This window comes from Neoarius graeffei, chromosome 14, assembly GCF_027579695.1.
Source record: "Neoarius graeffei isolate fNeoGra1 chromosome 14, fNeoGra1.pri, whole genome shotgun sequence".
Lineage (NCBI taxonomy): Eukaryota > Metazoa > Chordata > Actinopteri > Siluriformes > Ariidae > Neoarius > Neoarius graeffei.
The window spans coordinates 36,077,734-36,092,108 of NC_083582.1; the positions used below are offsets into that span (position 1 = coordinate 36,077,734).

Below are 14,375 nucleotides of genomic sequence, written 5' to 3' on the forward strand. Positions count from 1 at the left end.
GCGGCTGCCACAGGAACCCTGAAATAATTTTTTTAAAAATGATTACAACTTACATCATCTCGTTGAAGTTTTTCTAAAATTCCGTCGTCATCGTCCTCTGGAACTTTCCTCTCCTTTTTAATACTCCTCGTAACAACTGAAGGATCATAGTCGCTGAGATTTGTGGTCCCCCAACTTCCTGCAAAATAAAAGTGCCACTGCTACCATCACGGAGTACTATTCCTGCACTCTTGATTGATTTTGGTGTGAAATAATTTGCATGCTTTACCTGTTTTCCTGAAGGTGTCTGCAGGACCCTGCTCAAAAATAGAGTGTGACTGAATAGTCTGAGGTCTCTCTCTGCGCCTGCGCTCTCTCTGCCGGTCTTCCCTTTCTCTTCTCTCCTTCTTCGGCGTGGTACGAGGCTCCTCTTTTAACCTGCATGAAACGAAAGGGCTCAGTTGGCTGAACACTGAATATGTTAAATATGGCTGACTAGAGCTGCGAAGGGGTGGAAAGTTTCCGGGAATTTTGAAGGGCCTGGGAATATTGGGAATTTTCGGGAATTTTCAATTTTGGCATTTATTAAGTTTTAAACATTTTAAAACATTTCATCACCCAGAAAAACTAATTAAAACCCATGTTAGGCCTTTCTTTCAATTATGTACTGTTTTGTGCTAATTAAGGACATATTGCTAAAGACCAATTAATAAAAGGCTTTTAGTTTTTCAATATTAATATTATATTCAGATTTTTCAGTGAAAAATTATTCTTCTCAATCTCAATTAGGGATTTTTCTTCAAATAAAGCATCTTGCCATTCTTACATTTTGTGGGAAATTCCAAGACGCTAAATATAATAACATTTAATATAACAACAGTACCCTTCGGTAAGAATTGACTGGAAATCTCACTCATCTGCATAACAAGTAGTGATTTCTAAAAATCTTGCAAAAACTCAATTTTGACCATTTTTATTACAAAATTTTACAAAACTTGACTTGTCTACAGATTTAATCACAAAGGTATCACATCATAAAATAACAGGGATTATTTATTTCGCGATGTGGTTTCCATCAAATCCTGCACTCTGATTGGCTGGTGAGCGGGTCCGTATCCTATGATACGGACCCCAGTTACAGACCCCGGTTATGGACCTCTGGCAACTCGCTCATTCACAACAACAAATATAGTAGAGCAATTCCAGCGTTATGGACGGGACACTTGAACTCAAAATGACAACAAATGACCCAGTGCATGTTTTATTGTCTCCCAGTATTTAAACAGGTGTTGCATATTTTAAGGCTGTACCATACTGGAGAAGTGATAGAACAAGAACAATTCCCATAGTACATCTAGGGCATGCCAGAAAACGCCAATAAAAGATGCGTTATGGATGTGACAGAAAAAGTATCACTTTTCTTGGGTGACTGTACATTTTTATCAAACTCTGTGAAATTGTAAACCTAATGTCGAAATGGAGATATCCGTTTGATAGAGGGGTCCAAGGTGAATATTAAAAAATCTTTGTTTAAAATATTTTGTATTTCATGCAGATTTTCGGAAGGAAAAGTCAGCGTTATGGATGTGACGAAATTCCGTTATGGATGTGACGCGTCTGAAATAGACATGGCATATGTTTAAAAAATCAGCATTAACCACCATAACCCTTTGAAAAACTCTCTAAATATCAGCTAAAACTATCAAAGTTCTTAAATAATATTTAGGATGGCTATTGTTTTGCTGTTTTGTGGATTTTAGCATACATTTCTGTGGCTTGTGCCAATAATATAGAATTGCACATGATCAAAGTTGATTTTAGCTTGGGTTTTACATTATAAGAAAGAAAGACTGACAGTGACACATTAGGTTGGTTACAAATTGGTTCAGCTTATTCACATCTGTAAAATACAGGCCTAGGTGATATCTCTGGGAGTGGTTTTGATGTATTACATGTTGCTTTATTTTTGCATGGTGAGGTTGATATTTACATGGAATTGCCCAGTAGCATTTTTTGTCAACATTTCTCTTTTTTTTATAAGATTTATTTATAAGATTATCAAAAATCATATAAATTTTTGCCAGCATTTCTCAGGAGAATAGCATTAATTTTACAGCATGGATAGCGATAACGACAGTGTTCACAGCGAAAGCGAGTTTTACTACCCTGAGGAAGAAGAAATAAAAGAAAACATTTCAGGAGAAAGCTAAAAACCTCTAACTTGCTAACGCTGAGCAAAAACATGGCTGAATCCTGAATGACTCAATTTTGTATAAATAGGGGACTACATAGATGGCAAAATGTAGTTTTTTTTCCTGCCATGGAAGTGCACTTGTATACCGAGGAGGAAGCCATTTGCATTACAGCCGTGAATGAGGATTCAAAGTGGCGTTTCGGCTTGGGTTTCCCTTTCGGGTGCTCTCGTTTTCTGTTAGAATTTGATAAAGAAAAAAATAAATCTATTATTTACCAGCTTAAGGTCGGTCCGTATGGTGAAATACCGTGACCTCGGCCCAGAGGGCCTCGCTCAGTACTTTCAAGACCTCGGTCACGGTATTTCACGATATGGGCCTCCCACAGTGTGCGAAATACCCATCGATATTCGGGGGGTCCCCATCTCCGAATTTCTGCGCAAAAAATTTTTTCTTCAATGCAAAGTTGTAGGCCTATATTACAGTGCAGACGCAATAACAAATGCTACCTATCTGGCGCGTTTACAAAAGCGACTGAATAAATGATAAAGGTTTCGTCACGCAACCGGTGCACCTGAAAGCCTGCAGTGTGACCAATTGTATGACACTATTTAACCATCCATTTAGCGATTACGATCATTTAGAAAGATACGTCTTTGTGCAAATACAAACTCAAGGTGAAAAAAAAAAAACACCACAGTGGATGCTACAGACAGCCTACAACAAGCCACACAGCACCACGGCGGGTGCGCTCTTTCTCTCTCCTCTCTCTCTCTCTCTCGCGCACACACACACACTCACGCACACACACAGGCCAACGCACACACATAGGCCAATGCACAACCACCCCACTTCAACTACAAGGCTAAGCTGCTTCAACCAACCACAAGGCCCACAATCAGATCTATCACAGTTCAGTCACTGCAAAGATTGAAAATTAGCCTCTTACCTTAAGTTAGAATAGACCAAATATGCCTTGGCTCAACTTCTTGCTTTCGCTTGCTAGCCATTTTCAATACGGTACTCAACTCAACTCTATTACCTCTATCGTCTGTTTGGCGTGTGCACCTCAGCGCATGGCTAATTTACATACGGGCACTAGACAGCTGGCTCGCTTGGCCAGTGATTGAATTCTGAATAGGCCTATGGCATTGTGAGCTTAGAAAACATTTTAATGACCATTAGTAACAATAATATGTACTATTATAATTTTATTTTATTTATTTTAATGAAATTTGAGACCCCCCCACAATTTAGCATTTGAGGCTTTCAGGGGGTCTCATGGGTTAATTGGGAGGGTCGGACCCCCCCGCACCCCCCCATATTTCGCACTCTGGCCTCCCAGCTGGTAAATAACACACACACATTTTATATATATATATATATATATATATATATATATATATATATATATAAAAATGTAAAATTTAAAATTTCTAATTGCTAGTAGTCTTGAAATAAGTTTTGCTGCTTGTAAAATATATTAGTAGCACTTTTTTCTTTGAATCTGGAGTAAGGCTATTTTAATGTCATTGTTTTAACAGCATTGTAGACTCTAATCATTACTTCTAATCCGATAATTTGCAAGCAAATTACTTGACAGGATATGGCTTACAAACCAGTTGCAAAATGAAAAAGGAATTCAAGTTGTTGAAGTATAATCAGTCAACAAAAGAAAGTTACAGGAAGCAGTCTTCAAAATCATAAGTAGAGTTAAAGTTGCTTTTGAAGAGAAGTTCTCACAAAGTCTAAGGTTATTGTTTAATTCATTATACATGTACCAGGGAAAACCCCTATTGTTTTTGTAAAACATTTGGTGGTTATTAATTTTCTCAGTTGTTTAATTAGTTACATGCTTGTTTTTGCTTGTATGTTCTTCTGAACAGAACCTCAGAGAAATATCCTAATCTGAATAAAAGGACCTTATTTTTTTTGTATCAATTTTTAAGTAAAGTTGGTTTTGAAAATTCCCAAAAGTTCCCCCAAATTCCCGTTAATTCCCAAAATTTCCATGGAAATTTTCCACTCTGAAAATTCCCGGGAATTTTGCAACCCTATGGCTGACGATTATTTTCACGCAGATACTTACTCGTCTTTGCTTTTACGAATGGAGTGGACGTTCGGCACGAATGTTTTCTGCAGAAACAAGAACACCGTTCAAGTCAATATTTTAAACCTGCGTATACTTTATATAAAGTATGTGCTGGTCGCCTGGACGCATCAGGAAGAGCTTCCATAAGGGTGTTTGTTCAAATCCTGCTTTCGGTCGATGCAGTGTGATCACTTTGAATAAATGCATTTAAGAAATTAAAATATTTTCATTAAAAAATGTGCAAGATCATTTAAATTTCATTTGACTGCATGGAACAACAGTAAGAAGGTCTGTGCTTGAAACCCAATGATTAAAGTTTCCAATAATCAGCTTTGGCAACAGGTCACCAATGTATATTTCATATAATGAAGAATGGGGGAAGCCATGGTCTAATGGTTACAGAAGCAGCTTTGGGACTATAAAATGTCACTGATTTGATTTCCTGGACCAGCAGGAATGGCTGAAGTGCCCTAGAGCGAGGTACCTAACCTCCAACTGCTCCCCAGGCTGCTCTGGGCATGCTGTATGTCGCTCTGGATAAGAGCGTCTGTTAAATGCCTGTAATGTAATAATATAACATAGAGGCATGTTAATTGTATGTGAATAAGTGAGTGTGGGTGACCTTTTTATATCCCCCGAGTGTCAGGTCTCTGGAGCGTAGGGATGTGAGTCTGCCTGGAGGTGGAGGATTCAGTAGCGAGCGTCCTGCCAGCCCTCTTCCCAAAGAGAATGCCGGGCGCAGAGTCCCAGATGAACTGGCCACAGGTTCTCCGTCACCACCTTCTGCCATTCTGTAAATCAAATACTTATTTTCCAATGAGAGTACTTAGCTACTTTAACAGTTATTCCACGAACTCGAGTCGTACATGAGCTGATAGCCGACGAGGCGCGTAGCACCGAGTCGGCTATAAGCCATGTACAACGAGATTGAGTGAAATAATTGTTTTATTCTATCCACATTCACTGGATTTTGAGAAATGGAGCATTTTTATTTTTTGCAACTTCGATAAATAAAAACTTTATACAAAATGTCCGACAAAATCATTTCTGCTTCGCCGGACTTCTTAAAAAGTGGTTGCACAAACTAACTTTAGTGTTGTTTTTTGTAGAAAGTGCCGTCTTGCTGTCGTGCCGAGGTATAGAATAGCTTTAGACATTTATTTAACTGGACATTTCAGTTCTGTCATCTTCAAACTTCTTTGAGCTTTTGAACCAGTCTTAAAAAAAAAAAAAATTCAACAAATTTTAATGCTTAAAGATAAAGAATGTAAACAAACTGGCAAAATGACAGGAGCAATTTTTGAAAAATGCTATAATTATAATTATTGAAAAATAAATAAAATAAAAGATACACTACCATTCAAAAGTTTGGGGTCACCCAGACAATTTTGTGTTTTCCATGAAAAGTCACACTTTTATTTCCCACCATAAGTTGTAAAATGAATAGAAAATATAGTCAAGACATTCTTCTGGCCATTTTGAGCATTTAATCGACCCCACAAATGTGATGCTCCAGAAACTCAATCTGCTCAAAGGAAGGTCAGTTTTATAGCTTCTCTAAAGAGCTCAACTGTTTTCAGCTGTGCTAACATGATTGTACAAGGGTTTTCTAATCATCCATTAGCCTTCTGAGGCAATGAGCAAACACATTGTACCATTAGAACACTGGAGTGAGAGTTGCTGGAAATGGGCCTCTATACACCTATGGAGATATTGCACCAAAAACCAGACATTTGCAGCTAGAATAGTCATTTACCACATTAGCAATGTATAGAGTGCATTTCTGATTAGTTTAAAGTGATCTGCATTGAAAAGAACAGTGCTTTTCTTTCAAAAATAAGGACATTTCAAAGTGACCCCAAACTTTTGAACGGTAGTGTACGTTCCTACCATCAAATACTTTCATTCCATATTTTGTTGTCCTTTTTTTTTTGTATTTTTTGGGGTTTTGTTTTCGAGTAGAGTTTTTATTTCGTCCTCGGTCGGTTCAGCAACACGTTCTGCCGTTTTGTTTTTCTCTACTCATAGTATATGAGCTGATAGCCGAGTAGTACAGTAGCCAATCAGAGCATGTTGTTGCTCATATCCAGTGAACGTGGAAAGAATAATACACAGTATCCTGGAGATAATTCCGTGGTGGTGGTGGTGGTGCATAATAATAATCATCATCATCATCATCATCATCATCATCATCAGGGGCATCGTGGCTCAGGTGGATAAGGCACCATACCATAAATCCGGGGACCCGGGTTCGATTCCGGCCCAAGGTCATTTCCCGATCCCTCCCCGTCTCTCTCCCGCTCATTTCCTGTCTCTACGCTGTCCTATCCAATAAAGGTGAAAAAAGCCCCAAAAATATCTTAAAATAATCATCATAGAGATTCCACTCAATGCCAAAATGGATACCTTAACTCATTTGTTTAGAGGATATTACTAGAAAATGATAAATGGATGTTTAATAGACCTGTGCTACATTTACTACTCCTACCTACCAATACTTGTATGAGCCACTATTATTATTATATGAAACTCATCTAAGAATAATACGACACTTCCAGAAAAGTACAGTACCACATTCTGCTTACATCATCAATTGGCACGGTCTGTACTTATACAGAAAATGTGTGGGCATAAAAACGTATAGCTGTGATTCTTTCTGTCATCTTGTCCTCTCATATACAACCTTTGCTTATTTTGCTGATCGCTTATTAAACATCTAAAGTGAAATTATGAAGAAAAACAAACAGATGGCTTGATGGGTAGAAGAGATCGGTGGTGACGCTGATTAGTCGACGTATCTAATACAGTTATCTCACTTTGCTCATCTGCCGGACTTCTTTAATCCTACATCCCAAAGTTTCTACTCGCCTGCAACCTTTCCTAATTAACCTATTTTATTTGTTTACCAATTTGTCCACAAATGAGTCATTTAAACCATAAATCATTTATTGAAGATGACTGAACGAACACCATAAATGCGATCAACAAACTTCTAAATGTGGCCTTTTTTTAAGCTTCAGCCACTATATGGTCAAAAGTTTGTGGACACCTGGCCATCATACCCATATTCTCCAAACTGTTGCCACAAAGTTGTACTGGATGTCTTTGTATTCTGAAGCTTTACAATTTCCCTGCACCGGAACGAAGAGGCTCAAACCTGTTCCAGCATGACAATGCTCCTGTGCACAAAGCAAATTCCAATGAAGACATGTTTTGACAAGGTTGGATTGGAAGAACTCGAGTGTCCTACAGGGCGGCACGGTGGTGTAGTGGTTAGCGCTGTCGCCTCACAGCAAGAAGGTCCGGGTTCGAGCCCTGTGGCCGGCGAGGGCCTTTCTGTGCGGAGTTTGCATGTTCTCCCCGTGTCCGCGTGGGTTTCCTCCGGGCGCTCCGGTTTCCCCCACAGTCCAAAGACATGCAGGTTAGGTTAACTGGTGACTCTAAATTGACCGTAGGTGTGAATGTGAGTGTGAATGGTTGTCTGTGTCTATGTGTCAGCCCTGTGATGACCTGGCGACTTGTCCAGGGTGTACCCCGCCTTTCGCCCGTAGTCAGCTGGGATAGGCTCCAGCTCGCCTGCGACCCTGTAGAACAGGATAAAGCGGCTAGAGATGATGAGATGAGATGAGTGTCCTGCACAGAGCCCTAACCTCAACACCTTTGGGATGAACTGGAATGCTGACTGACCTCTGGCCTCCTCAGCCAACATCAATACCTGACCTCACTTCCTCTTAGGAACACAGATCCATCCAGTCACACTCCAAAATCGATTAAACAACAGCTTCTTTCCAAAAGCCATAACTGCCCTGAACTCGGATATGCTCTGACTTTATAGTCTATTTACTTTACTGTTTTACTATTTACTCATTTATAATGTGCAGTACTTTATAAGGTGACTCTCTCTATGCAATACTTTTATAATGTGCAATACCTCACTCCATAATGTGAAACGCAACACATTTTCACCTCAGGACTGTGCACCTTACATACAACACATACACCTCAAATCTGTGCACCTTACCTTAGGCTGGGCAGACACTGGGCGATTTTTGGCCCGGTTTTAACACGATTTTCACTCGTGCGACTATTTTGGAGATCGGGCCGAGTTTTGGCTCAATCGTGCGTCTCGGATCGTGTAGTATACCGGTACATGGGGTAACAACAGGCGATTAACACCTCATGACCTCCTCCCGATCGATCGGATGAAAATCAAACCTGTTTGAAATCCTGAGCATCGGATCGTATAGTGTGAGAACAGGAATCGTAAGCTGCGTGCTGTTTACCCCTGCGATTCACTCGTACAGTGTGAGCAGCAGCTGAATACCACGATTGAAAAAAAATCGCACAGTGTATGCCCAGCTTTACCTTGCAATACTTCATAATGTCTCATCTCATCTCATTATCTCTAGCCGCTTTATCCTTCTACAGGGTCGCAGGCAAGCTGGAGCCTATCCCAGCTGACTACGGGCGAAAGGCGGGGTACACCCTGGACAAGTCGCCAGGTCATCACAGGGCTGACACATAGACACAGACAACCATTCACACTCACATTCACACCTACGGTCAATTTAGAGTCACCAGTTAACCTAACCTGCATGTCTTTGGACTGTGGGGGAAACCGGAGCACCCGGAGGAAACCCACGCGGACACGGGGAGAACATGCAAACTCCACACAGAAAGGCCCTCACCGGCCACGGGGCTCAAACCCAGGACCTTCTTGCTGTGAGGCGACAGCGCTAACCACTACACCACCATGCCGCCACTTCATAATGTGTAATATTTTATTTTATAATGTGACTCTCTCGTGCAATAATTTATAATGTGACTGTCTCTGTGCAATACTTTATATGTGCAATACCTCACTCCATAATGTGTAACACAGCACATACACCTCAGGACTGTGCACCTTATCCCCCCTACACCCCCCTTTTTTTTTCCTCTCCCCCTTTTTCTCTCTCTCTCTCTCTCTCTCTCTCCACGCTGTTTGCACTGTTATTGGAGATGCTTTAATCTCATTGTACATGTGTATAGTGACAATAAAGGCATTCTATTCTATAAAATCTAGTGGAAAGCCTTCGCAGAAAAGTGGGAGTTATTATAAAATACATAAAATGTAGCTGTATTGTGGGACTATTTTCTAGAGTATGGGGTAAATTACAGCGTGTTTGGTCTTTTCATGAAGAAAAACAAACAAAAACAATAATAACCCCAGCTTATATTAAATACACACACTGGAAGTCCTCAAGCTCTATCTATAGATGTGCAATACCTCACTCAATAATGTGAAACGCAACACATACACCTCAGGACTGTTCACCTTAGGCTGGGCAGACACTGTGTGATTTTTTCAATCGCGGTATTTAGCTGCTGCTCACACTGTACAAGTGAATCGCAGGGGTAAACAGCACGCAGCTTACGATTCCTGTTCTCACACTATACGATCCGATGCTCGGATGCGATCTGACTGCTCACACTGTACTTCCATACTTCCAGATTCTTGTATCCGGAACTGCAACGTGAATAGTGTTGTGACGTTCGCGAACGAACCGATTCTTTTGAACGGCTCCTAGGCATGAACGATGAGAACCGAGTCTCGAGCTGGGGGAGCCGTTCTTTCTGTCGTTCTTTTTCTGTACTGTGTTTCAGATAGTTTATAATGTTGTGTGATATTAATGATAATATTGTGGGAAAACTACTTTGCACGGACGTTCATTTAATTTATTCTATCGTCATTTTGTTTGTTCTATTTTTGTGTATTTTATTTATTTATCTGTTTGTCTAGTTGTATCTATTTTGTATCTCAGACTTAAATATTTTTGTAAAACAAGTGTTTTTCTATAAAATATTCTTGCGTTCTTGATAACTATGTTCTTGAGTGGGTTCTTTTTTTTTTTTTTTTACAGAAAAGCCGTTCTGCATGGACATTCATTGAAGCCCTCATTGTTTTTTAATGGTTATTTATGAGCGTTTAGGGGTTACAATAATGTAAGGTGGGGTTTACATTAGACCGTATCATCAGATTAACGTTTTTAAAACGATTAGTGTCCACACAGCAACGCCAATACACGATTCACGTGCACATAGCAACGCCAATACACGGATACGCTCGGCTCCGCAGGCATCCTGCGCTCCAAATCACTCCGCCCTGAACAGCGAGTGCCCTCTGGAGGGTGCGCACTCCGGCCCTGCGCAGCTCACAGAGCACGCGAGTGAAGCGCACGAGCAGTGATTCGGGACTGAGCCGCTGTGTGTGTGATCCCAGCGCATATCACTTACCACTTGCAAGTGGAAGGATGGCAAGCCTAAAGACAATCATAACTACACAATGGGCAGTATTTGCATCAGTATTTGCAGTATTTTCATACTTTTATACTCTAATGAAAGGTGATACAAGGCAGAAGTCCGCGCCGTTTTTCAGCAGTCGCGTCACATGACCAACGCCAGCGAATCAGGAAGGTGGATGTCACAGTGACGTTGTCCAATGACGACGCCAGCTAGAGCTCAGCACAGCGTATCCGCGTATTCTCAATGTTTACACAGCACCGGAGCTGACACGATCTGGATTGAATACGTGGACCCTGGCGGATTCCCGTTTCCCGGCGTTTTAATGTAAACGGACAGTGCATCCGCGAAGAAAACGAGACAGATACGGTCTAATGTAAACTTGGCCTAAGTCTAGGTTGCTTTATATAAAAGGTATGTCCAGAAATATTGATGTCACTGTCTAAGCAGAGGGATGTGGCTTCTTTAGACGCTGTCTTCTTAAAACTGAATAAATATTTTTTAAAAGAGCCAAATGAGCCAGTCTTTTGAACGGCTCTTTTCAAAGAACGGATCACAAAGATGCGGATCCCATCAAAGAGCCATAAATCCCATCTCTAATATTACGTGAAGAAGAAGAGGAGACCGGAAGTGCTGCTCAGTGTTTGTTTTCTCTTCCGTATCTGTGTTCGCGCATGTGTAGTGTGACAGGTTGAGGTAAATCGGCTCGTGACACTGCTTCAACAGTGCGATAGCCTCACGACGGGCGACCAGGATTTCAAACAGGTTTGATTTTCATCCGATCGATCGGGAGGAGGTCGTGAGGTGTTAATCGCTTGTCGTTACCCCATGTATACTACACGATTCGAGACGCACGATTGAGCCCAAAATCGGCCCGATCTCCAAAATAGTCGCACGAGTGAAAATCGTGTCAAAATCGGGCCAAAAATCGCACAGTGTATGCCCAGCCTTACACACAACACGTACACCTCAGGACTGTGCACCTTACCTTACCTTGCAATAATTCATAATGTGTAATATTTTATTTTATAATGTGACTGTCTCTGTGCAATACTTTATATGTGCAATACCTCACTCCATAATGTGTAACACAGCACATACGCCTCAGGACTGTGCACCTTATCCCCCCTACACCACCCCCTTTTTTTTCCCTCTCCCCCTTTCTCTCTCTCTCTCTCTCTCCACGCTGTTTGCACTGTTATTGGAGATGCTTTAATCTCATTGTACATGTGTATAGTGACAAAGGCATTCTATTCTATAAAATCTAGTGGAAAGCCTTCGCAGAAAAGTGGGAGTTATTATAAAATACATAAAATGTAGCTGTATTGTGGGACTATTTTCTAGAGTATGGGGTAAATTACAGCGTGTTTGGTCTTTTCATGAAGAAAAACAAACAAAAACAATAATAACACCAGCTTATATTAAATACACACACTGGAAGTCCTCAAGCTCTATCTATAGCTGTGCAAAGAGTGGGCGTTACTTTCCAGGCTGAATCCCAAATGCGTCCCGTGTTCCCTCGATAAGTCCACTACATACGTCATGACCTCCTGCCTTCTCCGTTCCATGTAGTGCACTACAGCTCCAAAGGGGAGCCGTTGTGGATTTGGAAGTGTGCGCGCCAGCCTTCATTTTCGTTAGCAAAAGGCTATACGAGCACTGCTAAACAAAAACACTGGTGTTCTCTTTTAAGTACAAACAAATAAACACCCACGGCATAAAATGCTCGTAATTAATAAAAAAAAAAAACATTTTTTGCTTAACATATTAAAACTTACATATTTGTTGCTATGTTTACGACATCTTTCTGACGGCTGAGCTCTCACAACTTCCTAGCATGCGCAGATTTGCCAATCCTTGATCATGTGACCAGATTTAACGAGCTCCTATTGGCTAGTTTGTATGGCTATGGGAACACGGTTTGTTCTTGAGAGCTGTTGTGATGATGGACAGCAGTTATTTTTCAACGTTCACGAATTATAATATTAATCGTTTATAAGATGATTGTGTATACATAATCGATTTGTATGCTTTACATAGATCATATGTCAACATTTTTATTTAGGTTACTGTACACTGAGTACTGCCTGAACTGTGACTAAAAATGAAATGTTTCTAGGCAAACCTTCAACAAGGCCATCTCATAAAAATATATTATATCAGTGTAATGATATATCTCATCTCATCTCATTATCTCTAGCCGCTTTATCCTGGTCTACAGGGTCGCAGGCAAGCTGGAGCCTATCCCAGCTGACTACGGGCGAAAGGCGGGGTACACCCTGGACAAGTCGCCAGGTCATCACAGGGCTGACACATAGACACAGACAACCATTCACACTCACATTCACACCTACGGTCAATTTAGAGTCACCAGTTAACCTAACCTGGTGTAGTGGTTAGCGCTGTCGCCTCACAGCAAGAAGGTCCGGGTTCGAGCCCCATGGCCGGCGAGGGCCTTTCTGTGTGGAGTTTGCATGTTCTCCCCGTGTCCGTGTGGGTTTCCTCTGGGTGCTCCGGTTTCCCCCACAGTCCAAAGACATGCAGGTTAGGTTAACTGGTGACTCTAAATTGACTGTGAGTGTGAATGGTTGTCTGTGTCTATGTGTCAGCCCTGTGATGACCTGGCGACTTGTCCAGGGTGTACCCCGCCTTTCACCTGTAGTCAGCTGGGATAGGCTCCAGCTCGCCTGCGACCCTGTAGAACAGGATAAAGCGGCGAGAGATACAGTAATGAGATGAGTTAACCTAACCTGCATGTCTTTGGACTGTGGGGGAAACCGGAGCACCCGGAGGAAACCCATGCGGACACGGGGAGAACATGCAAACTCCGCACAGAAAGGCCCTCGTCGGCCACAGGGCTCGAACCCGGACCTTCTTGCTGTGAGGCAACAGCGCTAACCACTACACCTCCGTGCCGCCCCGAAAAGAATTTCAGCAAAAAATTTGAAAAAAAAAAAGACGATTGACCTGACACTACTTGGTCAGAATTTGACTGATGATTTATTTTTTATGGATTAACGCTAAAAGATAGGGTCATACTAACACTTCCAGTGGTGTAACTCGAGGATCGTTATGGCTTTGCGCTCTGTCCATGGCTAAAATGATGCTAAGCATTGACCTAGCCTGCAATGACTGGACAAAAAAAAGTCAAAGTCCTTCCCGCGCCATGTAGCGGCACCGATCTCCGTTTCCCTCAGCCTTTCACATAGTTATGGTTACAGTAGGGGGCTAGTCCTATGGTAACCACGAGAGTTTAACTCCCCACTCACATTTGTATTGCAGCGTGCCTTGCCAGATAGTAGTAGGTACTATTTTTATGATGGTCTTTGGTATGACCCAACTGTGAATAGAACTCACGAGCTCACAATCGAGAAGTGGACACACTAACCACTAGGCCACTAGCTGGTAGCAATGACCGGACACCGCTACTCATTCATTGGTGTTTCTGTATTTTTGGCTCTTTTCTACATTGTAGAACAATACTGAAGACATCCAAACTATGAAATAACATCTGGAACATATCTGGAATTATGTAGTAAACAAAAAAGTGCTTAAAAAAGTTTCATATTTTAGATTATTCAAAATAGCCACTGTTTACCTTAATGACGCTTTGCACACTATTCGCATCATCTTAACCAGCTTCATGAGGTCGTCACCTGGAATGCTTTTCAATTAACAGGTGCCCCGTCAAAAGGTAATTAGTGTAATTTCTTGCCTTCATAATGCATTTGAGATCAAACGGTAAACAGTCAATAATAAAAAAATACAGTAAATAGCCCTATTCCACAACTGTAGTAATCCATATTATGTCAAGAACCGCTTAGCTGAGT

The 14,375-nt window shown here is 41.3% G+C and overlaps 1 protein-coding gene across 1 annotated transcript in view; it reads right to left on the bottom strand.

The window, feature by feature from the left end:
- The window catches only part of zgc:171971 (uncharacterized protein LOC569690 homolog), a 29,891-nt gene extending 17,482 nt beyond the window's left edge, over positions 1–12,409 (bottom strand). The window contains exons 1-5 of the mRNA XM_060939570.1: positions 12,324–12,409; positions 4,886–5,054; positions 4,261–4,307; positions 269–417; positions 54–178 (exon numbers count right to left, since the gene is read on the bottom strand). Of these exons, the coding sequence (XP_060795553.1) occupies positions 54–178; positions 269–417; positions 4,261–4,307; positions 4,886–5,053 (489 nt within the window). The 5' untranslated portion in view covers position 5,054; positions 12,324–12,409. The remainder of the gene's footprint in view (positions 1–53; positions 179–268; positions 418–4,260; positions 4,308–4,885; positions 5,055–12,323) is intronic.
- Positions 12,410–14,375: the final 1,966 nt, after the last annotated feature.